At 37.5% G+C, this 25,870-nt stretch overlaps 2 protein-coding genes across 10 annotated transcripts in view; one reads left to right on the top strand and one right to left on the bottom strand.

Moving 5' to 3' along the window:
• ORC4 (origin recognition complex subunit 4) overlaps positions 1-14,230 on the bottom strand; it is a 67,958-nt gene extending 53,728 nt beyond the window's left edge. Inside the window, exons 1-2 of one of the 3 annotated variants that reach the window (XM_033113051.1) lie at positions 14,097-14,230; positions 13,251-13,355 (exon numbers count right to left, since the gene is read on the bottom strand). Coding sequence is in view for 1 of the 3 variants with exons in the window: in XM_033113049.1 (XP_032968940.1) it covers positions 13,251-13,388 (138 nt within the window). In the remaining 2 variants the exon portion in view is untranslated. Of the gene's footprint in view, positions 1-13,250; positions 13,414-14,096 lie in introns of those variants that run through there. The other 2 variants (XM_033113050.1, XM_033113049.1) reach the window with 2 other exon arrangements.
• MBD5 (methyl-CpG binding domain protein 5) overlaps positions 13,583-25,870 on the top strand; it is a 375,179-nt gene continuing 362,891 nt past the window's right edge. For 6 of the 7 annotated variants that reach the window (XM_033113042.1, XM_033113046.1, XM_033113041.1 and 3 more), the window contains exon 1: positions 14,212-14,331. The gene's annotated coding sequence lies outside the window, so the exon portion shown is untranslated. Of the gene's footprint in view, positions 14,332-25,870 lie in introns of all 7 variants that reach the window. The other variant, XM_033113043.1, reaches the window with a different exon arrangement.

Below are 25,870 nucleotides of genomic sequence, written 5' to 3'. Positions count from 1 at the left end.
ATGCTTGACATTTTTTGAAGAAAAGGTAGAATGGACAAAAGGTGATTACTTTCCCTCTCTTCAGTTAGAAAATATTTGATTTGATAAACAAATAGTATAAAACAAAAGGTATTTTAGGAGAAATCTGTAGGTGGTTTCCAGGTTTTGTTATTGTTTTCTGAGATAAAACTGAAGTAAGAATATATTTGTTTTTCAGCCAGCTAGACTTAAGGAGAGTTTGTAGCAAGGTAAAGATTAAAGTAGCATTAAAAGAAAGGTTGAAGGTAGGTGAAATAAGGGGTAAAGTAGGTATAAATTCCAAGTTAACAGACAATCAAACATATTGTTAATATTTCCTAAATAGATCAGGTTGAAAATGCTGTCTAAGAATTTATGTAGATTTAGCAAATAGAGTTGGGAAATAGTCTCTGGTGAGATATTTCCTTGAGCTCTCCTGAGCTGAAGAGTAATTCCAAATTAAATTACTGCTTTTTGTGATTTCTAGATAAACTTGTCCATAGTGGAATGACCACGGAAATTGCTAGCAATTTTATAGAAACTTTTTTCCCCTCCTCATTTACTCTAAGTGAATATAGAGGATGACAATTTAGTTGGGAACTCCCTCATATCTAATGATTCCAAGGTGTGGGGACAGAGTCCCAGAGAGCAGTTTCCAGGCTCTCAGCCTCGCGTGGGGAGGTGCTGGCTCGGTAGTGAATGACCATCAACTGTGATTGGTTGGCCGTCAGCTGTAACTGGTTAGCCAATTAGCTACTGATGTAACTGCCAGTACTGTGCTGACTGGTTGGTTGGTTGGGAGGCGAAAGAAGTGAATGGTGGACTGCGGATCGTGTGGATCCTACTGCGTGTGTCTCGTCCAGCCGCCAGTGAGAATATAGCTCCATTATAATCTTATGTGACCACCATCGTATATGAAGCCCATTGTTGACTGAAACATCGCTATGCAATGCATGACTGTACTTTGTAAAGTACCTATTAGAACCTTGATATTCATAAATATACCCATGGAGTAGTGTGGGGACAGAGTCCCAGGGAGCAGTTTCCAGGCTTTTGGTCTCACGTGGCAAGTGCTGGCTTGGGTAGTAGTAGGTGGACATCAGCTGTGACTGGTTGGCCATCAGTTGTAACCAGTTAGCCAATTAGCCACTGATACAACTGCCTTGGCTATGCTAGGAAGCATGGGTTGTGGCTAGTAAGTGCTGTGTTGGTTGGTTGGTTGGCAGGCAGAGAAGTGGACGGCGGATTGCGGATCACGTGGATCCTGCTTCATGTGTCTCGCCCGGCCACCAGCGAGACTGGGGGGCAGGAAGACGCCTTGTTGGGGTACTGGCAGATATTTGGTCCCTGTGTCTCCAACCCAGCCACCAGCAAGAATATAGTGGTATGGCTCCCCTATCTATGGCTCCATGGGTGTTCCTTTTTGGCCTCACCATGTCCTGTATTTTTATGTGAGAAGGGAGACCAGAGACCCCGTGTGACACCCCACATGACACATGGCACAGCAAGCAGGGTATGTTGCCAGCCAAAACTCTCCGAAGGATGGTGGAGCAGTTTGTGCGTATGAAAACTCAGCTTCAGGAGGCCCGTGAGGAGTGGCACCGGGAACAGGAGGCGGGGGGCGCGGTCTGCCTGGGAGACTCGAGCCTCCAGATGGCACGCCATCCTCTTGGCTGTGTCGGGCATCGCCTGTTTTTTTGTAATCTGCTGCTGCTGTAGGCTCCAAGGGTTGTGGACATCCTGTACTGAGGCCTCCACCCAATGGGACGCCTTGCACGGCAAGCAGGATTCGGCCGGGTAGGAACGGCGTCTGACTCTGGGCAGGAGGACATGTGGCCCCCACACAGTGTGTGGTACCCAGTGGCCACTGTTCTCAGGAGCTGGACCCCCGAGGAGGGGTGGAAGGACATGGGTGGCTCTCTGGCCAGCGTGGACAGGGACCTGCAGGTTCTAGCTGTGCGGTTGCCGGAGGCGGCTAAGGGTACAGCCGGCCATGTGGGCTGGATATTCCTCACTGCGTTGCGTTGTAACATGGAGGACACACTTAATGAAATAGCTCAGGTGTGGGACAAGCAGCTCCGGCGGGAGGCGCCGGAAGCTCCGGACTGCGGGTTGGAGGAGGTTCTCACTGGGGTGCATCGTAACTCGGGGGAAGCACTTGCTGGAATAGCCCAGGTGCGACACCAGGTGTCCCGGTGGGAGGCATTGGAAGCTTGGTTCCGCCTGTTAGAAGAGGGGCCCCACAGTGGAGACTCTGAGGCAGAGGTGAACGATGCAAGTGGAGACAATGTAGCTCCCAACCCCCATGCTCAGCCTATTATGAAGCAAAAGGTTGAACGTGAGCAACCTTCGGCTAGAGGTGGGGGGGTCATTGCTGCCGGCAACCCAGCTGTGACTGAGTTCACAACCTGCACCCCTTACACTCCCACTGAGTTGCAGGAGCTGGGGAGGTGGTGCCGACAGCGCCTTAGAGAGCCAGTCTCGGCTTGGCTATTACGTTTATGGGATGAGGTAGCAGACAGCATTCTCTGCTCCCCAGGCGAGATGGAAAAGCTAGCCTCCATCCATCCCTGCGACAAACTGCCATAGGTTGTTTGTCATACAGAACTGCCATAGGTTGGTCCAAGACCAGGGCAACCACACTCTCATGGAGTGGCTCACTGCTGCAGTATGCACAGTATGGGGACAGGCTGGCGAGCTGCCAGATACTGTGAGTAAATGGCAATTATATACGGAACTTACTCAAATCATCCGTGAAATGGGTATGAGACATGCTATGTTCAACCCTAACGTGTGGGGGCTGGATGACGAGCGTTTTACAACCAGCATGAAAGATCTGGTTTTGGATACTGCACCTGCGAGTGCTTTTGGATCCTTGGTTGCCATTCTTACGCCCTATGTGGGGCGGCGGATCCATGAAGTTACCATTGCCATGGCCACCCTCGGGGATGTTGAAAGCCGGCGGTGAGGGAAGACATGAGGTCCGAGAAGTTGAGGCCTGGAAGCCTAAGTCAAAAGTAAGGGGCCGAGGTCGCGGGCCTCAGAGAGTAACACACGCACAGATGTAGCGTGATCTTGTGGCAGCAGGGGTCGATCAAATAGACCGACAACCCAATGCACTCTTGTTGGAACTCTGGAAACAGTTGTGTCCAGAACAGCAATTCCAGCAAAGCCTAAAGAAGTCCGGGAAAGCGCAACCCGTGTTCCTCCAGGACTTCATGCAGCCGCCTGAGGCCAACTCCTTTCAGCTTGATTAGGGGTGGGGCCAAGGTACATGGTCAGAGGGGACGAGCAGGGACCCAAGGCCCCACATGTAACTGTCCATATATTGGTCCCCTTCTAATGTGCAGAGGGTTTTGGCCCTAGTTGACACTGGTGCAGACTACAGTCTTATTTATGAGAAACACTGGCTATGGCTAGGAAGTCTGGCTGTGCCCAGAAAGTAGGTGGACATCGAGGGACACACCCTCTGGGACATTACTTGAACTGGACTGAAACTTTTCCTCGTGAGCTGGGTTCCTGACGCAGGGCCCCTCGCGGAAGACATTTGTCGTGTAGACTGTGAGGCGAGACCCTGGAGGGGTGGAGTGTGGGGACAGAGTCCTAGGGAGCAGTTTCCAGGCTCTCGGCCTCACGTGGAAAGGTGCTGGCTCAGGTAGTAGACGGCCATCAGCTGTGACTGGTTGGCCATCAGCTGTAACCAGTTAGCCAATTAGCCACTCATATAACTGCCGTGGCTACGCTGGGGGGTTGTTTGGTTGGTAGAGTAGCGGATGGCAGGCTGCGGATTGTGTGGATCCTGCTTCAGGTGTCTTGTCCAGCTGCCAGCGACACTGGGGGGCAAGAAGACCTCTTGTTGGGGTACTAGAGAATGTTTTCTCCCTGTCTCTCCAAACCAGGCGCCAGTGAGAAGATAGTGGATCCCCTATCCATGGCTTCATGGGTGTTCCTTTTTGGCCTCACCATATCCTGCGTTCTTATACGGGGAGAGGGACCAGAGACCCCGCGTGACACCCCGCATGACCAGTTGTTTTTAATAACATGGTGGATAAAAGTCACAAAAGAAGTAAATACCCTGTGAGAAAATTATAAATTTAGTAACAAGAAATCTTCAGGGAAAAAGGCATTTATAAGTTACTACAGTATTTTACGATTATTAACCGTGAAATATATATAGCTTGCAAATGATGAGAAGTATCAATTTTGTGTTAGCAAAAAACAATGGACAAAAAGAAATAATACTGGGAGGGCTTCTTTAAAATACATGTCTAAAAATAAAAGACATTCACTTCTGATGAAAAGCAACACAAATTTGCAAATAATCTAGAAATCCTTTCAGCTTTTGAAATGTATCATATCATTTTAATGGCACCAATTCATTTTGTAACTACATCTTAAATATACTAACAGTAGTCTACATTCTCTGGGCACGTAGAATCTGATTAGAAACATGCGGAATAGGAGGAGATACTAAATTTGTGAATTAAAGCTAATGTGTTCACTTGTACAGAAAAATAGTATACAGGCAACAAAGACTCGAACCAAGGAAAACTTTTATTTGTTTTTGGAAGGAGGAGGATATCATACATAGGACCCAAGATTTAAGACCTGGACACTAAAGTCAGTGGGTAAGAGAGAACACATGTAGGCCAATTTTCCTGGAAAAGCCTTGAACTCAAAAAGTACACTATTGTACTTTCTTGCAAGAGCAATTACTCCAGGGCATATATTCATTCGAGAAGAATAATGAATAGAATCATCACCACTATTTAAATAATTTTGTCTTTGACATGCTCACAAAGTTGGATTTATGTAAATGTAAATATGATATGCTACAACCCCAGTGAATTAATTCGCAAATGTTAATTCAACTATTTTTGGAAGGGAAAAATTGAAAATAGCATTGCCTTAGAAACTAATTGAGAATTTCTAGAAATTATCCACGTGAACACAAAATCTTAGAATTTTCCTTAAAAACTTTTAATAGTATGTTGTTTTCAAAGAGACTCTTCAGCTTGTGCAGGAAACATAAGGTCAAATTCCTACAATTTCAATACTAGGTCCAAAGAAATTATGTTCTCCAATGTGTTTAGTAATGAATATACACCCTCACCACCCCACCTCAATCCCACCCCTACCATCAGCACCCAGAGGTAACTGCCACAACAGATGAAATTTGAATTTAAACATTTATACTGTAATAAGATCTTACAATAATTGGATATATTTTAGGGGAGGGAGTGCTAAAAAAATTTTTTTTCTGCTTTAGAAAGACAGCTTAGAATTTTTTCTTATGTAACATTACACAATACAGAGGAAAACTTTAATCTTTTCAGACTCCAAGCCAGGGGAATGCTTAAAAATCTTGAGTTATTCCTTGTATTGCAAAGTAACTCTTGATTATGATGACTTTAAGGCAATAAAATATCCAAAGTGTCTTCATAAAAGTTATAGACTCACTCATTTTAGCAAGATTACCAAACATAACTCCTTCATTTCACATATGAAAAAAATTGAGATACAAATTTATTCACAGATCTAATTGCAACCATATCCAGGTTAAGAACTCAAATGCAATATATCCATCTTTTTCTGCAAATCTTTCCTCCCCACCCCGCCCGCCCCCAAGGTTAAAGGGCTGTAATGAGACAACTAACTGACGATTAATTATGAACAGATAGATTCAAATACAGTTTTCTATACTGATGTCACTCTTTATACAATTTTATTCACGTAAACACCATTCTCTTTTCTGAGAAAATGTTATTCCTTAACCACTGAGGAAAGGAAAACAACAATAAAATTCATTTGTATCAAAACGGAAACACCCCAAAAACAAAAGCACCAGTATCATTAACAGACGACAGAAAGAACTTAGTCCTCTAGGTGAAAAGAAAATTCATATACATCTGACCAATCAATTTTCTAATTCTTAAATGAAAGAATTAGCTCATGATATCGAGATTAGTCCCTTGGAGAGGCAGCAGGTTAATAAACATGGGATCTCCAACAATGGATCTGTAGTGAAATCTACTTGTTAACAAAATATGGTCTTTTCTAAGTAAACACACAAGAAAGCACATGGGGGATACAGTCTTTTCTCCCTCTGGAGGCAGACCAGACTGCATACTACTGAGTCAAACTTCACAGAGGGTAGGCTCAGAAGTAGAGAGGCTTACTGTGGAAGGCGGCTGACCACACCGGTTTATCCTGATCGCCTTCAGAAATATCACTGATGTTACAGAAGAAACAATAAAAAGAATAAATCTACACCATCCGGAAAGCTAAAGAGCTGAGATGACCAGAATGCTGAAGAATTTCTGGAAGATATAAAGCACATGAGCTAAAAATCAACTAGAAGAGGGAGTTACAACCCAATATTTGTAAAGGACTTGTGTGAAAAGTAAGTGTTCTCAGAACTGCAGAATAAACCATAAGATCTAAAGTAGCAGGAAGGTCATAAAGGAAATGAGGGAAATGAATGGTATAGGATTTTACCTAGCTCTAATTTTGAATACACAGCAGCTCCATTTATCCCAATTGAAGGCCACAAATATAGTTCTCTACATAAAGTGAAAGGTGCTTCAGAAGAGAACTGGAGTAGGCACTGAGGCCTGAGAAGGGGAGGTGATACCCCAGATAACTTTCTGGCTGTCACAAGAGAGACGTCTCATATTCAAAATGCAGTTTTCCTAATATCCTAAAAGAAGCCCTGGATGATAATCTAGTATTCATGTCTTTTGAGTAATCCCCTATCACAATACAGAGCGGGCCAGTGTAACCTACAGCATAGTGTGGAAATTAAGGAGTATAATTTCTGAGGATAGGCCTTGACTTCTCTTGGACCATCTGTTCTGAAAGAAGCTACGTGCCATGTAGTGAGGACAGTTAGGAAACCCTATGAGGTTCACATAGTATGGAAATGAAGCCTCTTGCCAATAGTAACTTGCCAACCACATGAGTGAACCAGTTTAAATGCAGATTCTCCAGCTCCTGTCAAGTCTTTAGATGACTGCAATCCCAGTTAACATCTTGACTAAAACCTTACGGGAGACCAAGAGCCACAGCCATCCATCTAAGCTGCTCCTGAATTCCAGACCCAGAGAAACTGAGAAAATAAATGTTTGTTGTTTAGGTTACTACTGGTTGCAAATGTTTTGGAGTAGTTTGCTATGTAGTAAAGTGTTAAGTAATACATTCTTCTTTAGAACTTATTAAAAAAACACTGAAAGTATTAATCCAATTATTGATAGAATCAATCAATTCTAGTCACTAAGGACTTTCAAAAAAAAAAAAAACCCCACAAAAAAACACACAATCTATAATTACGGATGGGCAATGTAAGCGGAGATGGAAACTCTAAGAATTAATCAAAAGGAAATACCACAAACTGAAAACAATAAAACAGAAATAAAGAATGCCTTTTATATGTTTAACAATGTAGAAATGATCAAAGAAAGGCTGTTTTAAGGGATAGGAGCAAGGAATTGGGAATATTCTGTTATATGATACTTGTACTACCTATTAAATGTTATTTGAAAGTAGACTTGGATTGCTTATATACGTACACTGTAAACTCTACAGCAACCACTAAAGTTTTTTGGGTTTTTTCTGAAGTATAATTATAGCCGGGAAGAGGAAAAACTAAATTGATTAAAACCAGAGAAGGCAGAAAAAGAGTGGAGGACAAAAACCAAAACCAAACAAAAAAACCAAGGGCAATAAACAAAAAGTAATAAATGTGGTGGATATTAATCCAACTATGTCAGTAATGACTTTTTAAGCATCAATGGTCTAAATAACTATACCAATTGAAAACCAGAGACTATCAGAGTGGGTAAAAAACGAGACCCACCTATATGTTGTCTATAAGACACCCACTTTAAATATAATAACACAGATTAAACTACAGAGATTGAGGGTGTTACACACTAATCGCAAGAAAGCTGAGATAATGATATATAATTTTAGATAGAGTAAATTTCAGAGCAAGAAATATGAAATAAACAGGGCATTATACAATAATAAAGGAGTTAATTTACCAATAAGACATAACAATCCTTAATGTGTGAGCACCTAACAACGGGTCAAAATACATGAGGCAAAAACTGATAGAACTGCAAGAAGAAATTGATGAAACCACTTAATACTTGGAGATATCAACATCCCTCTATCAGTAATTGACAGAAAATCAGTAAAGACTTACTTGAATTGGACAGAATCTAATCTTGAATTGGACAGATGAATCTAATCGATATTTATAGAATACTGCATCCAACAAGAGTAGTATAAACATTCTTCTCAAGCTCACATGGCACATTCAACAAGTTAGGCCACATTTGGGGCCAAAAAACACTTTATAGTTAAATGAATAGAAATCATACAAAGTATGCTCTAATACCATGATGGAATTAAACTAGAAATGACTAACAGAAAGATAGCTAGAAAATCCCATAACACAGAGATTAAAAAACATACTTCTAAATAACACATAGGTCAATGAAGAAAAATCAAGAAAAATAAATAATTTTGAATGAAATAAAAATGAATATAGAACTTGCCAAATGTATGAGATGCAGCAAAAGAAGTTCTTAGAGGAAAATTTATAGCACTGAATGCATATATTAGAACAGAAAAAGACCTAAAATCAATAATCTAAGTTTCCACCTTAGGTAACCAGAAAAAGAAAGGCAAATTAAACCCAAAATCAGAAGAAAGAATAAAAATTAGAGCAGAGATTAATAAAACTGAAAACAAATCAATCATGAAAACCTGGTTCACCTAAATTTAAAACTGATAAACCTCTAGTCAGGCTAACTAAGAACAAAAGATTAAAAAAGAGAAGACACAAATGACTAATACCAAAAATTACTACTATCCGAAATGAAGAAAGAGAATCACTACTGATCTTACGGACATTATAATAAAGTAAAATTATAAACTCTATTCTGACAAATTTGATACCTAGATGAAATGGACCAATTCTCTGAAAGACCAAGCTAACAAAACTTATTCAAAAAGAAATAATCTGAATAGGTTTATCTCTATTAAATAAATTAAATCAATAATTAATAACCTTCCAAAACAGAAAACATGAAGCCTAAATGTTTTTGCTAGTGAACTCTATCAAACATTAAGGAAGGAATAACTTCAACTCTGTAATTGTTTCCAGAAAATATTATAAAAACTGAGGGAATACTTTCTAAGTCATTTTATGCAGCAAGCATTACCAGACCAAATGTTACAAGTAAAGAAAACTACAGACCAATATCTCACAAGAATACAGATGCAAAAATTCTCAACAAATATTAGCAAAGTGAATTGCATAATATATAAAAATAATTTACACAAAGAACAAGTGGGATTTATTCCAGGTATGCAAGGCTCATTCAACATTCCGAAAGCAATTGATGTGATCTGTAACATCAAAAGAATAAAGAAGAAAAATCATGATTTTATCAATAGATGCAGAAAAAGCATTTGACAAAATCCAACACCGATTTGTGATGAAAATAAAAAGAAATTCAGCAAACTAGGAATAAAAAGGAAGTTGCAAAACAATGGATGGTAATTCAAGAAAAATGTTCCTTACTTTAAAACTAATTCATCTGTTGTTTTTAAAGAAATTCTGATGCTTCAAAAACATTTACACATGGAAGTAAAAAAAGATTTTATATTTTATTTTCTCTTGTCAACACTGATCATGGCAATATTCAGAAATCCAATTCTAAGAGGTTGCAGAAAATTTTGGTAATATATAGCAAATAAACATAGTATTACTTTAGAAGAGTATTTAATATAATAAAAAGATGTTGGCTATACATTATTTCTTTTAAAAGTACTCGACAAAACTCTATGATACAACTCTGTTAATAACTGTATAGAAATATAAGTAAAAATGACTAAAATTACATATATCAACATCTTAACTAAATTATTTCCAGGGGCAAGGATTACAGATGATTTTCATTTTTCTTATCACTTTTACAGTGAATATATATATATTGGCTTATTTTGTAACTTTAGAAAATAATCATCTTGCACACTTAAATAAAATAATATATAATTTGAATAAAGTCATCAGTACTGTGGCACTAAAATTTTTAACTTTTGAACATGTCACAGATATAAAATTTGTTTCAACATGAATTTTTTAGAAACATGATGCCCACTAGATATGCATCACAGGAGTACTATAAGACTGGACATGATAATAACAACCGAAGCCTAATTAATGGTTACTAGCTGCAACTCAGCTTTTAGAGGAAGTATTTTCGGTATTTTACTCAATATAATTATAAGTTGACAGAGACACATACACCTAGAAGTGATTATTTAAGAGAGCAATGTCAGTTGACATTTCTGGGTCATCTATATTAAAAAAAAATGTTTATTTTCATAAATAGTGAAAAGATAAAAGCACATAGGAGAAAGTAAAAATGTACATATATGTGCCACAAGAAAAGCTAACACATTTAAGAACTTTAATCTTGCCAAGTCTGACCTCAACTCTTTTGGTCAAAATCTCATACTAATCTCAATTCCTATAATAATCAAGGAAACAGTAAAAGGCTAACATTTTGTTGTGTTTTTATTAGAGGTGAGGAGGAAGACTGATGGAAGAATGTGAGATTATAGGGAAAAAGAAATTAGGAAAAACTAGCAATCCCAACACATGCTTGTTTGAACATAAGCACCTAGAGCAGGATTTGGAGTGAAAAGGGGGGGATGAAACTAAAATAAAAGGATGGGAGCAGCAGTCAATTCCAGATTTCATGTATCTTCTAGTTTACAATCTTTACTCATATTATTTTCCCATTTAAGCATTTAGTAAAATGTACAAAGTTATTCAGTCTCATCAGCCAATCCTGTCCAAATAGGATAAACATAGAACATCATGGTCATGTAATAACCAGTATTGTAATTAGGGCTAGAACTCATTGACAAACCCATCTCCAAAAGACTTGCAGCACTAAAATAGTTAAAATTAAATGGAAGCCTCTATCCCACCCCATCAAAAGATAAGACGTTCTATAGAGGGTAATATAGGACTCTACACTGGGGGATACCAGGCACAGTAGAAGGTGAGGGTATCATAGATGAGAAAAACTGAATATTGAGATTTCTGAGCTCTTTCTTCACTTGGTTCTCGGAGACTAGCAATCAGGCTTATTGTACGTTGGAGCAATTTCTCGTAATAGGCACTACTGATATTTTGAACTGGGCAATTCTTTGTTGTGGGTGGCTGTCTTGAGCATTGAGGAATGTTCAACAGCACCTAGAGCTTCTAGTCATCAGTTTTTAGTTAACAACCCCACTCTGGATAATCAAATGTCTGGGGGGTGGGGTGGGGTGGGGGGATCATATTGTCACAGCCAAGAACCAGTGACTTAGAGGAAGACCAGAAAATCTTTCTCATTGGACTCTTACTAGCCCAATAGAAAAGGCTTCTAAATACCTAAAGAAACGCACATCAGGGTTCCCCATCCCCCAAACTATGCCCCAGCCAGATCTTCCCTCAGTGAGAACCATCAGTAAGGACCAAGCCCCAGCCAAGTTCACAGAGACCTGAAATAGCTATCTAATGACCCTTACATAATAAATTTGAACACACAATTAAGGATCATAACAGGGTTAAATATAAGCAACATGAGAGAAAATAACATATAATTCATTTACATATAGTAGGTAAAATACAGGCAAAACTGATCTATATTATTTAGGAATGCTGACATAGGTGGTTAAAAAAATAGTTGAACTAAAAGTAGAAAGTAATTACCATAAAAATTCAAATAGTGTTAATCTCTGGGAGTGGTGAGGAGGGAGGAAATGGTCAGGAACGGATGGAGGAAGGAGTATGTTTCCAGCGACCGCAATGTTCTAATTCTTGACTTTGGTAGTGATTACAGTGTTCACTGTGTATATTCATTATATTGCATATCTATTATTTGTGCACTTTTTTGCATATTTAGTATTTTACCATGGAAAAAGATTTTAAAATTGTTATCTAAGTCACTGTAATTGCTTTGCTATAATTATTTTTTGTTATATGGTAAATATCTGGTTTCAATATAAACAAAATTTTAAGGTACAGAAATCTAGTTTTTATTTCATTTGACAAGATTACTGCACACAGAGAAAGTAGTAAGCACTAGGCAATGATGCATGTAAATAGGGTACACTGCCAAAACATCAGTAAAACGTAGAAAAGAAGTAGTACCTTTCTTTAGTTGCCAGTGTACCCTAAAGGACCCACTACAAAATTAAATAATAGCAACACAATAAACATGAGGAATTTTAGATTACTGGTCTTAATAAAAAACATACCTGAGTGATAACCTTTCAAAGTATCTTTACAAAAGATGGTAACTGAAAGATTGGAATGATTTTAGTTAAGACTGTATAAACAGAATGTGGGGAAAAAAGTGCCATTTTACTAAAATGTTTTACTAATGTAAATTCATGAATCTGAAATATTTTGAATTAGCTCTGATTTATGAGGGAAACATTACTTCCAGCAAAAACAGGTAGCACTGAGAAACCAAAGGCTCTAAATCCGAGGCTAGCGACCAAAGACACCTAAAACAAAACGCCCATTTAAAACTCTCTCGTTTACACTGTAGAACGTGAAAGCTTTGAAGATGTCCCTTCTCTTTCAACTGCAACACTCAATATCAAGGACTACACAAGCCTATATTCCTTTCTGAGAACAGGCATAGACATTTTTGCAGCAACAACGCAAGAAGACATGGAGGGAAATTCACTCAAGACTTCCCAGCTTACTCCCTCCCTAAAGCCACTCCAGAGATCCCGGGAGGGCAGCGAAGTAAGGGCTGACGGTCTTAATACTCAGTATAAGCAACGTGTCTAATCCTGTAAGTTGATAAAATTCACACATGGATCTTGTCTGTCTCTCTCCCTGAATAAGTCCCCTGCTTTTAGCTGAAGCAGCAGTCACCCGAGTCATCTGCAGAGGCTCCAGAGATCCCGTTTCTCTTACACCAGGACCTCACTACCACCGAGTGTAGTCGCCACCCAGGCCCAGATCTAGTATCATCAGGACTCCCTGCGCTTGTTGGGGATTCATCCACGAGACAGAAGGAATCCGCCTGGTTTCTGGCCTGCCTGGCCTAGACAAGCCTGGCCCCCTTCTCGCTTCCCAGTCTCCAAAGCCTTCCTTTCCCCCCTTTCGATTCGCCTTTCGCCACTGGCTCCCCTGGTCTTCGTCCTGAGGCCCGCCTACCCCATGTTACCTCTCGCAGAAAAGCTTGTCCTTCCCAGGGCAGAGTAGGGATGTAGACACTGCGGGAATCGCTTCGCAGGATCCCTCCGTCTCGTAGTCCGTTCAGCTTCACCTGCTGCTGCCAACGATACACCACTACTCCCGGCATGCCTCGCGCACTTACGACTTCTCCCACCCCGCCCACCTCCCGCCCCAACACGTGACCTTATTTCCCTCCGTCCACGCCCACTTCCGTTCCTCCACTTTCTCTTATGAGGGAGGAGGGGGCTGAGAGTGTTAAAGAGCAGCGACTTCCTCCTACTCCCCGCCCCCGCCCCTCTACCCCCTGCTACAATGTCTTCCGGGTCGCGAGCGCCTCGGAGCCTTCTGGGAAACCATCTCATTTCCTCCCCTCCCCCTCCTCTTGCCTTCAACCAACCAGCCTCCCGTCAGAGAGGGACATGCGCAGTAAGTGCCTCCCGTCTCTTCTACCCGAACCCCCCCTCCCCCCCCAAGCAGAGAGACCCCAGCAGCAGCAGCAGCTGATGATGAAGAGAGAGGCAGTGGCAGAGGGGGGGCACCTTTTATTTCTATTTTTAAAGGGACAGGACACTAATTTTACCCCACTTCAACCTTGAATTGAGGGGGGTGGGGGGAAGGCGGCTGAGTTCCTTCCCCCACCCTCCAGCCCTGAGACCTGAGAGGGGGATTGAGCCTAAGAGAGAAGGAGAAGGAGTTTCTTCTTCGAAAACCCCCATCCACGACTCCTACCCCCTTATCCCTCCAGTAGCCTCCCTCCCGAGCCCCCTCCACCCTCCTCCTCTTCGGCCGTGAGAGGAGGAGAGAAAGAGACCAAAAGCCTCTTAGCAACACAGACCCTTCTCTGCTGCTGTTGCTGCTGCTGCTGCTGCTGCTGCTGTTGCTGCTGCTGCTGCTGCTGCTACTGCTGCTGCTTGGCCCTGGCTGGAGACATCTCACTACACCCAGGAGCAGCCACTTCCCCAGCTCTCCTCCTCCTTCGCCGCCTCCTCCTCCACTCCCCCCCCTTTATTACCCTTTGTGTCATCCTCCACAGCTCCAGGGAAGGCACTCAAAAGTGGGGGGCAGGAAAGGTAAGTGTGTCTGTGGGGGCTTCATTGCCTTCCTCTGGCTCTGACTTTAACTCCGGGGCAACAGTAGCACCAAACCACATACGCAGTGGAGCTCCGGGGTGAGGAGGGGGTGGTGCCGGTGGGGGGGGGGGCGAGTGAAGGAGGGGTTGGAGTGGGGAGGGGTGTGTGAGGTGGGTGCCCATCCTGTCAGAGGAGGAAGGGCACTTTTATTTTCATTTGCTGTTGTCAAAAGTGGTTTCTCTCCTCCAGCTAACATCTGATTGTGTCTTGCTCCAGTGGGGGAGAATACAAAAACAACCCCCTCCTTCCTCCAATGAGGCGCCAGGGAAAGAGACAGAAAGAGACACACTTTCTAGATGTCACTTAAAAAAAATTCATTTGGAGAGCTTTTTTCCTATTTCTCCAGGAAAAGCTCCACTCCATTTGTTTCTGAGTGGGAAAATGTCGGGATCTGGATTGTATTGGAACTGCTTATCCATTTGTAGACCTGAGTGTTTTTCCCTTTTTGGTTCTGTATGTGATTTGGATATTGACTTCAGTGTTGGAACAGACTTGATTAGTTTTTGCTTTCTGGGTTTAATTTTCCTTTTTCGTTTTGTCTGACTTACATAGAGAATTTCAAATTTGTAGTTGATAGAGGCCTTTGGTTAGGTTTTGACTTGTATTATTGCCTTATTTTATTAAATGTTTGTTTCATATATCAGCATGTAAAGTTCAAAGCTTAAAATGCTTAAAGTTTAAATGCCGCTGGTATTTGTATCTCTCTACATACGTTAATAATATTTTCCATAAGATAAGAATATTAGCTATTTCATAATTAATCTGGGTATTTTTCTAATCTCTGTAACTTGTCTGAACAAGTAATCCCCATTGAAAACTTTATGTTGTTCTGGCTTCATGGAAGGCCAAACCTCTCCATCAATAGTTTGCTGGGTTGGTACCACTTTCAGTTTTAACTGAATTATTTATTTACTGTTGTAAATTGAGATGAGTTTTTCATCTCTTGGGGTACTGAACCAAATTGCTCACTATATATGAAAGGAGACAAATTTCTAAAATACGTTTTCATGACTCAAAGAAATCATGAAGTTGTAGTTATTATATTCACTGTAATTAGATATAAATTGAAAGATAAATCCAGATTTAGGTTTACAGAATAACAATTTTGACAGAAATCACTATTCTCCATTTTTACATGGTATATTCTTATTGAATGGCTTTCAAATTCAGTGCTGCATTTTATTTCTCAAATGGTATAAAGTATGTTTCTGAAATAGGCCTTTTATTAGGGCTTACATTGGAGAGTGGTATTTTGTTTCATACATACATTTCTTTATCTTTTCCTCAAAGATGGATGCACACATTCACACACACACACACACACACACACACACACCCCTCTCTCTTTTTCTCTCTCTCTCTCTCTCTCTGTGTGTGTCTTTCTGTGTGTGTGTGTGTGTGTCTCTCTCTCTCTCTCTCTCTCTCTCTCTCTCTCTCTCACACCCTTTTTTGTTACTGCATTGGAATCTCTGATCCCATAATTTATGTCAGCAAAAAATATTCTTCTGTAAAGCAGCAATTTTGTGATCAGACTGGTAATATGAAAACAGCAATTTGATCAACTAGAAAGGATTGAAGAAAAATCTAGAAGGATATATGACATAAATATTATAAAGACATGAAAATACTTTTATTTATTTTTTATTTTCTTGATGTTAAGCCAAAACATAGTGTGCTTATATTTTAGTGGCAAAAAAACATTGCATATGTAGAAACTTGTTCTGTAAAATTGTAATTATCAACTGTGTGCAAAAGTGGGTATTTACACACAGGAAAAAAAAAAGCTGTGTAGCAGTAAACAATATGGTCTTATTTCTCTCCTCTCTGTTATAAATTTGAACAGTTTCTTACCTTTCTTTGAGGTGTAAATGGTGCTTTTAAGCAGAAGTATGTGCCAAGTTCAAGTTTTTCTCTCAACATCAGTACTACAATTCCAGGTCTACCTAGGATTTCTTGCCCTCCCCTTAATACATCTGCAACCTTAACACAGAGATAGAAAGTAGAACTTAGTGAAGAAATCAATTTTTAGTAAAGGTAGTTGTGTAGATAATTGGGGTGGTAGTTGCCCAGACGAGTGAAGATTTAGTCTTGAGCATAATACCTTTACTTACTTTGTTTTCCTTTGAAAACATTCCAGTATCCTACCACCCCCAGGGTTACCGTAAATGGTTTGAAGTTTCCAGACTTCCTCTACGTTGGATAATGATTTACATTTAGAAAACCTTTCATTTTTATTATGGCTTATTTTTTTAAGTATTAAAATATATTTTATGACTGTAATTTTCAGCTAGGTGATATCTCGGAGTCACTTAATCCAACTTTTCATTTTCCATATTGCTGAAGTGCCAAGAGTTTGAGGAACTTGCACAAGGTTCCAAGGCCTATAAATGGGCAGAACATGGACCAGAGAACTCAGGTCTCTTGTCATTCACTCTGCTACACTACCTCATTTTCTTTTGTCAGAAATAAAACTATCACTTACAGTCCTTTCTGTGTATAGCACTTACGGGTCTTATATGGAGGCATGTTCTTCTAAGACTATTAAGGTAAATAGCTTTAAATCCATAATTTTGTCTATTTATAACTCAATGATTTGTTGATTTTTTTTTAAAGAGGTGGATTATTACTATTTTGGTAATTATTTTAGCAGCCTCTAATGCTTATTTTTTCCCCTACACTTCCAATTAATCAGTAAATATACTTATAATTCTTGTATTAAGGACCATATGTATAAGAAGAATGCATATTGTAATATAAATGTTTATTGTAAGTCTTGCTGTATGAATTACTTAAGGGTAAAGATTTTTGTCTTGTTAGCATTTTTATGCCTCACAGAACAATGTCTGGTGCACAGTAGGTCCTACTGATTGTTTGTCATAACTGATACTTGAGTTAGGTTTATGTGAATTTCTTTATTCCCATATTTGAGATTCTTTTCCTTTACTCCTTTCTTCTTTCCTCCCTGCTACAATATTTTTTTTGTTTTTACTGTGGCTCTCACTTTTTCTAATCGCCAAATTAAATCCTGTTAACAGTATAGTACTCATAATAAATAAAAACATATTCCCCCCTAATTCTTGTACAGGAGGCAATTTGACACAAGTGATATATTTTAAATAAGGGGTGATCAAAAAATTCCAATTAAAAATGTACTAGCAAGTGTTCAGGGTACACTTAACTTTCATTTTACTGAGTGGTGCAGTAGGTTGTTGGAATGATTAGGCTTTTACCAGCTCTATAAAGCAACTGTTACTTAGGTGACATGTTTCCCTGACTTTGTTTTTTTGGTCCTTACCCAGACAATTACCAACTTTCCAGTTTTCTATGGATATGAAGATTTACTCCTAGTCATCAGTGGGACCCCATGAAGTCAGCCAGAAAGCCTATGTCCAACTTATGTATCTTTGCAAACTTGTCTGGATTTTGAATGTATGTGCAAAACAGATTGTACTTAGCTATTCATTAAACATCTATTGAGTATCTACTGTCTGTCAGGCACTGTGCTAGGCATCTGAGAAAGAAGGATTGTCCCTACAATTAATGTGAAGAGATATCTTAATTGTATTCCAGAAGCATATTGGTCATATCTTTATTTTGATGTTTCTACCTAAATAAATTTTATATTAACTAAATGGATACTGTTAGGTGGAAAAAAATGTATGTTTAAAAATGATATTGCTGTATTTTATTAAAATAGAAAAATATAAAGAAAGATTTTCCACTTAATACTGTATTCTGGAGATTTCTATTCTGTATATAATTCACTAATTTTAAACCATGAAAATAGTCTATGTGACTATCCTTGCTAGTATTTTATTGCTATATACTTTTATTTGAAGATGACCAACACTGTTCATTAAAGTATCTCTTATTAAATTATTGAGAAAAAAAAACAAACAAAACCTTTCCCAACTTAAACTGTTTTCCTCAAAAGTAACTTTTTTTCTTTTTATATCTCATACAACAGTTTATCTTTCATGGTTCATTGGAAGACATTATGCTTTATCATTCTGAGATTTTAGTTAGCGTGTTTCCCCTGAAAATAAGACCTAACCAGAAAATAAGCCCTAGCATGATTTTTCAGGATGACATAAGCCCTGAACATAAGCCCTAATGCGTCTTTTGGAACAAAAATTAATATAAGACCCGGTTTTATTTTGGGGGAAACACGATATTTTCTACCATAGTTTAAGCTGACAGTATGATTTAATTATCATTGAATAATTATAGTATATACTATATAGGAGTTTTGGAATTTTTAATGTGTACTCGATATATTCTTCCAAGATCCTCCTAAGAAACTTCCCAGTTCTAGTTCTAAATTAGTTGCAATGTTTAGTCTCTATAATGTGATATTGTTTCTATAACTTTAGTAAAATGAGTTGCAAGTTTCTTAGTCGATAGTTTCAAAAAACAAAGACTACTGTCTTGTTCCTCTCATGGCTTTCATGTGTAATTTAAAAGTATATTAGAGAGAGAGAGATTCCCTAAATTTCCTTCGCCCTTTTAAAATATACCTTTTAGAATAATACTGATTTATTATTTAAAAGGAAGGGATCCCTTGCTTGTACAGTATCTTATGAAGACATATAGACTCATGTTCAATTCTGATCTCTTTCACATTCATTCTTAATTTTCTATTTTAGTAGTAGTCACAGTTACTATTTATTATTATAAGTGCCTAGCACTGTGATAAATATATCAATCCCAGTTAGTCCTTACAGTTGCCTGGTGAACTTTGTAACATTGACCCCATGTTACAAATGAGGAAACCAGTTACTGACAAAACAGCATTTTATTATATAGCAGCAGAATACTCTATCACTGTAAATTCATGACACTTTCTAATTCAAAACACAGTCACAATAAAGAGTTTTATCAGTAAGTACTCTGATAAACATTAGTAAAATCATGGCCCCAGTAGTTTATTGATAGAGTGAAGGAAAATTTCTAAAAGTTTTCAAGGACAGAAAACCAAAACACAATCCTTTGTAAGTAACAGATGCAGACCAGTATACAACTTAAAATAAAATATACATAGTCAATCTTCTCTTTTGCATGGCGAAAATGACACTTAGGCCTTCTACATATTAAACTTCTTGTATTTTTCATGGAGTTACATTAGCATTTTTCTACATGATGTTTGGAGGTTCCAACAGTTCGTGACCCAATGAACATTTACTATTTAAATTTTTATATAACTCTATGGATAGTGGAAACCTCTAATCAAAGGGGAATTTATATTGCCTAGTGCTTCAGTGTGTATACACATACCTTCTGGCCCCTCTCCGTATCTTGCAATATTTTCACAATTAATTAATAAACTTAATAGAACTAAGTTTAATGTAGTCTTTTTTTTTTAGTACTCCTTAAAGTCAGGAATATTTTTAGTATAAGAATGGACTTGTTGGATTCTCTAGATGCCTAAATTATTATACAGTTGTTCTTTAAAGCAGCTACTGAATTAAAATACTTTTTGACCCATGTAACCAGAGTTGATTTTTACATCCTCTGCTTTTAGGAGGAAAGAATAATTTTTAAAAATTCTATCTTATTAATCAAGTAACTTTATATCCTTCCTAAGTAAATACACATTCATCCTATATACTGACACTGACTCTGTCACCCTATAAGTATTATGCCAGTGCATTAAGACCCAAGGAATTTAGAAATATTTTTAAATGCTAAAGAACTATTCTATGTCATCTATTATATTTCAGAAAGGAAAGTTTAGAACAAAAGTGGTTTTTTGCTTTTAAGAACAATCTGAATAATTGATGGGGGAGAATAAGTTTATGGTCCCAAATAATTTCCTTAGATAGTCTAAAGGTAATTCAGTTAAAAGCAAAGAGTCTAACTTCAGCATTTTTGTTTGAGGTACGTCTGTATCATGTAAGATTTCAGAAGTTCGAATGACTCAGTATAACTCTTCAGAGAGACCACATTGAGAACCAGGCTTAACCTTTATTAAGGTATATCTTTTATGTAGCTGGAAATAATGGAAAAGAAAATCGCTAATGATATCATACTTGGTGAGAAGCATATAGTTCATTCAGTTGGATGTGACTAATTCTGATTTAAGTCCTTATTTCAGTTGACATACAACTTTTTTTCTAGAGAACTTGTAATTAAATTCTATCATTAATTTATTAGAATGTATTGGTTTTATTTTTCCCCCTTCTTCCACCTCCGCCCCCCACCCCCCAACTCCAGTTCAAGCCAGTGTTTCTCAGTCTAGTTGTGTAGAACACAGCTCTCTGGCCCATGCTGGTATTATGAGCCTTGCCCCCACCTCCACCCGCCAGGCGGTGATCCTTCAGCAGCTCACGGCAGCTCTCGCCAGCGGCTGGCCACTCATACTGGCCACCGGCCGCTCCTGGCAGCACACAGCAGCCCTAGAATGTATTGTTTTAAAAGACTAAAATGAATTATATAAATAAATTTACCAACCTTGCAATGACAAAAAAGTTTTGCACATCGATGTTTCACTGAGTTCTTTGCCAACCAACCAAGATTCCATCAATGAGAGGAAAAATTTCTGTATGGTGCTAGTGTTACAACTGACAGTTCTTGTGCCGCCATTTTTTTAGGGGGAAAAAATTAATGTCTAGATCTCAGAAGTTAGAAGTAAAACTAAATTGTTTCTTATGGTTGACCAAGTATAACTTGTATTTAGATTTATCCTCGTATTCAAAACTTTTGTTTTTTATACACCTTGAGTCCAGAAGTTTCTACTCACCTGTTGACCATTAATTAACTTAATCCATGCATTCTTAATGTTGCTAGTACCTAAAAATAATAATCTAGGCTATATACATATATTCACTGAAGTTGGGGGTAGGGAGGTATTCTGTATTCAACAAAACAAAGTATTGATTTTTAAATAGCTTCCTTACTTGGGATATACTGATCTAAAAAGCAGCAGCTATGTGAGACAAAAAGGAATTTTATTTATTGGAAAAGTTAAATGTAAGGTTTATCACTAATGAATATTAAGCAATATCAAAGTATTTAGAAAGTCAAATACATGTTCCAGTAATGACAGAAATTTAGAGCCTATTTTTTTACCATTATTCCAAAATGATTTTCCTTCTTCCACATTTGTCATACAGGAGTTTATGCTGAAGGATTTCTTGGCCATTTTAGAGACTGTAATCTAGTTAAAAGGTTTGTTTATGCTTCCCATCTCTGTTCTGCTGATGGTATTAGAATGCAGGCCAGAGCCAGACATCTAACTGTTTATAACATTCAAACTTCAATTAAAGCTACAGTGTTCAGTTTACTATGTATCAGAAAGCTCATACCAGCTACAGATAGCGCCTTTTACGATGACAATGATTTTGTGTAGTCATAGGCTTTCCATATCATGTCACTCTTTATGAATACCTTTTATTTTCGTTTAGGAGGTATTAACAGTTAATTTTCATAGAAGTCTAAAAATGTAGCATATTTCTATTATAAATAGTATAGTATTTCCTTTAACGATATCTTTTGATAGTAAAACCTGACAGCTTATATTATTGCATATCTCATTTAAGTAGTCCCAGTTTAGTTTTTTCTTTTTAGATTAGTAAATTCTGTAGTGGATGTTAGTTCGCTATCCAATTGATATGAGTCCTATTTTTAGTTTAAAGAACGTAGCAATATGTTGTCTATTGAAAAACAAAAATAGTAGTCATATTACTGCAGTGTTCTTACATGTATAAGAGGAAACTAGACCCACATACTACAGATTTTAATTTAATTTTATGTTGCTTTTCTGGTCAGCTGCTCCATTATTTGTGGTTTCTATGTTCTAAATATGTTGGTTAACTGTTTTAAAAGTCTGTTTTTCTTCTTAAAGCTGTTAAGACTTCTTAAAAAAACATTTCTTCAGCAGCTTCTCTGTTTTTGCACAATTTACCTTAGTGAGTCAGAAAATGAATTCTGTGTGTATTTGCTTAAATTTTCTAAATAGTAGATAGATTTGCTATATTATATTTCTTTTTCTTTTTATAAAAATAAATTTAGTTTTTTAAATTTTAGACCTTAATTTACTAAATGTATACCTTCTTTATATATACATGTATATTTTTATTAAAATATAAATTTATAGGAGGTTTGAAAAGATGAAAGAATTAGGATGAAAAATATTAAATTGAATGATTACTTGCTAAAACGCTTTTAATTTTAATTAAGAAATATTACAATGGAAAAATTTATATTACTCATTTTCTTGGGCACTGAAAGAAATTATCCATTTATTTTGGACTATTATAAGGTAGAATGTTAGAAAGTATTACCCATGGTATCTGAAAAAAAGGACTACCAACAACCATGCAAAATTTGGATTTGCATGCTAAAAATATGAAAGATCTCTAAGGCAAGCTAAGTTGAAAATAAGTCACCAAATAGTATGCGCAGTATGATCACGTTTATGTAAAAAAAAATACACATACAGAATAATATGCATGTAATATATTCAAGTATATATTCGCATATATAATATATATTTTATGCTCTATGCACATATAATTATAAAATAAAAAATTGTGTAAAACATATGCCTTATATTTATGTAAATGTATTAAGAAAGGTTCTGGAAAACATTACCAAATTATATCCTTGGTTTATAGAAAGCACATATGTGGGATGCAGGAAGGTTGCAGAACTCTTATTGTTTTGTATACTTTAGCATTACTTGGATTTATTTTTAATAGTAAGCTTGTATTCTTGTAGTAATTTTATCATGGAAGAATAGTAAATATATGAAAGGAATGAGAAATAGAATGATCCAGGAAAATTGCAGTTCTAGCTCCTAACGATCACATGAATATACATATCTTGAATACCTTGAAGAGCATTGAGTATTGGCTAACAGTCATCATAGCTGGATACAGAATAAAGTCTGTTAGATTGATCTAATCTTATCTAACAGGATGAAAAGCCTCGTTAATTGAGAGAGGAACAATGGATATAATCTATCTTGATTTTTAAATATTTTGCTTTTCATTGCAAAATACATTTCTCACTATCCTGGGAAAATGTAGACTGGAGAACCGATAGTGTAGAATGTCAGTCAAATTGTTAGACAGTAAGTCAGTTTCAGTCTGATTTAAGATGTAATATATGGGCCTAATATGGACTTTCATTATTTTAATCAGTGATCCAAATAATTGTATGTTCATTCAAAATACAGATGGCATAGTCACTTAACATTTTCATATTTTCTATATTCAGGTACTCGTTTGAATAGAAGACAAAAATAAAATGGAAGGTTTTAAGATTAAGTCCCTGTTTTTTTTTTTTAAGTGACTGAAACATGTACTTGAAAAACACTCCAAGAGCCTTTGTAAAATAACATCAAACTGAGTATGTAAGTATGCAGACTAAAGAAGCAATTAGAATTCTGTGGGATTTATCACAGTGGGCTTCCTGGGAAGACATGAGTTCATCAGAGTTTAGGTAGAGGAGAGACCCTAGGTTGGCACAGAAGAGAGTAGTTCAAGTAAAGCCAAAACTTCCAATGGGATGAGGGGATGAGGAAGCCTATTTTTACTAGCTTGAAAGCTAGGATTCAAATTCAGCATAACCTGGTAAATTAGGAAAGTGGTTGGAAATAATATACCTAGCATTTATGTTTTTAAAACTTTATTTTCCAGAATGCAGGTCAAAAAAGAAATGGGGGGTAGGTGGAGGGGCGAAGAACACTTGCATAAAAAAATAGGAAAGTAAATAAATAGCACTTTGCAATTATGACTGGAAAATCTGTTATAGTCTGAAGCAACTATTTTCTGAATATGAGTTGGAAATGAAACACTATAGTTAAAACAGGAAAATTTTATCCAGGGCTACTAACTGAGGATTTTTGTACCTTTCATAATTAAATTCATACCCAGGTTGGTCCCTAGAATCAGTAGTAAATAATGCATAATTAAAACTATAAATATTATATATAAATTAATTCTAAAATTAACAAAAAAGATATAGCTTATACTGTCTCCATTTAATTTATAAGTTTTATTTGCATCTAATTTCCAACTGGCCCCATCACATAAATTACCATCCCACCTACTCCTACCACCAGGAATTTGAGCTTTTTCCTAAAAAATAACGAGTTTAAAGCGTTCTAGCAAATGGCTCTGTATTTTGTTTCTGCTCGAAAAGTCAGTGATTTGGGGGTGGGGGGGATGTAGGGGTCATTGACTCAGTGTTCATTATGTCTGTTTTTTTTGTTTTTTTACCAGTGTGGTTTGCCAGTGTGTTTCTTGCACAAATACATGTTGCTGCCTATTATATGCTCACTGCAATAGTGAGCAAAAATAGACATGGGTCATGATCTTCTGAACTTACATCCTAGAGCTCTAGAGAAGGGTATTAATCAAATAATGATATAAATAAATGCAAAGTTGAAACTGTTCCAATTGCTGTAGAGAGGTACATGGTATTTAATATGTGGGCATTTAGAAGGATAATTTAACCAATCACTGGGATCAGGGGAACCTTTTTGTTTTTTTGTTTTGTTTTGTTTTAAGGAAATGTTTAGTTAGCTAAAATCTTGATGAATTAGAGTTAACTTCATCCAGAGGGAGAAAAAATATATGGAAGGACGGAACAGTATGCACAAAGATCCTGAGGGAGGAGAGAGCATAGTACCTCACATTAAATTAAGGTCAAAGTGACAAGTTAAGAACTAGAGAGACATGGTAAAAGGTGATTCTAGGGAGTTATGTACCGTGTTTCCCCCAAAATAAGACCTAACTGGAAAATAAGCCCTAGCATGATTTTTCTGGAGGACATCCCCTGAACATAAGCCCTAATGCATCTTTTGGAGCAAAAATTAATATAAGACCTGGTCTTATTTTCAGGGAAACACAGTAGGAGCCAAACTGCAAGATGTTGTAGGCCAAGGTTACTATTTATCCTTAGGGTTACTATTTAAGCTTAGACTAATATTCTTTATGCTCAGTGCAAAAAGCTTACTACTTATAAAAGGGTTGTGTTACAAAAGTTTATTTTTATTTCAGTTTAAAATTCATAAAGCTTTTTCCCATAGAATCATTGTTGTAGTGGTGAAGTCTCATGAAACCCCTTAAACACAGACAACAATGGAAACTTGTAAATATAACATTGTGCCCTAAACATAACCAGGTAGAGATTAGAAAAGAAAAACAAGAAAAGGGATTAAAATGGATGTCTGTCTGTATTCAGGAGAATGTCCTAGGTGTGATTGACTACTAAGTTGTGAGTAATGAAGACGAAAAAGCCTGCAAGTGTACTAGGCTGGTGTAAGAGATCACAGCAAAGGTCGTAGGGGACACATCACATTGGACAACTTGAGAAGACCCTCAGCTGCCACCTGGATATGAAACAGTGTGATATCTGGAGCAGACCAAGACAGGGAAGGTGGAAAACATCACATTCACAAATTGAATGTTTGGAATGTAGTGCCCTACATTTGTGTCAATGTTATTAGAATACAAAAATTTTTTAAATTCTT

This window comes from Rhinolophus ferrumequinum, chromosome 8 (genome assembly GCF_004115265.2).
Source record: "Rhinolophus ferrumequinum isolate MPI-CBG mRhiFer1 chromosome 8, mRhiFer1_v1.p, whole genome shotgun sequence".
NCBI classification, from domain to species: domain Eukaryota; kingdom Metazoa; phylum Chordata; class Mammalia; order Chiroptera; family Rhinolophidae; genus Rhinolophus; species Rhinolophus ferrumequinum.
The sequence above is the reverse complement of the archived record's forward strand: the minus strand, read 5'-3'. Positions and strand labels throughout refer to the sequence as shown.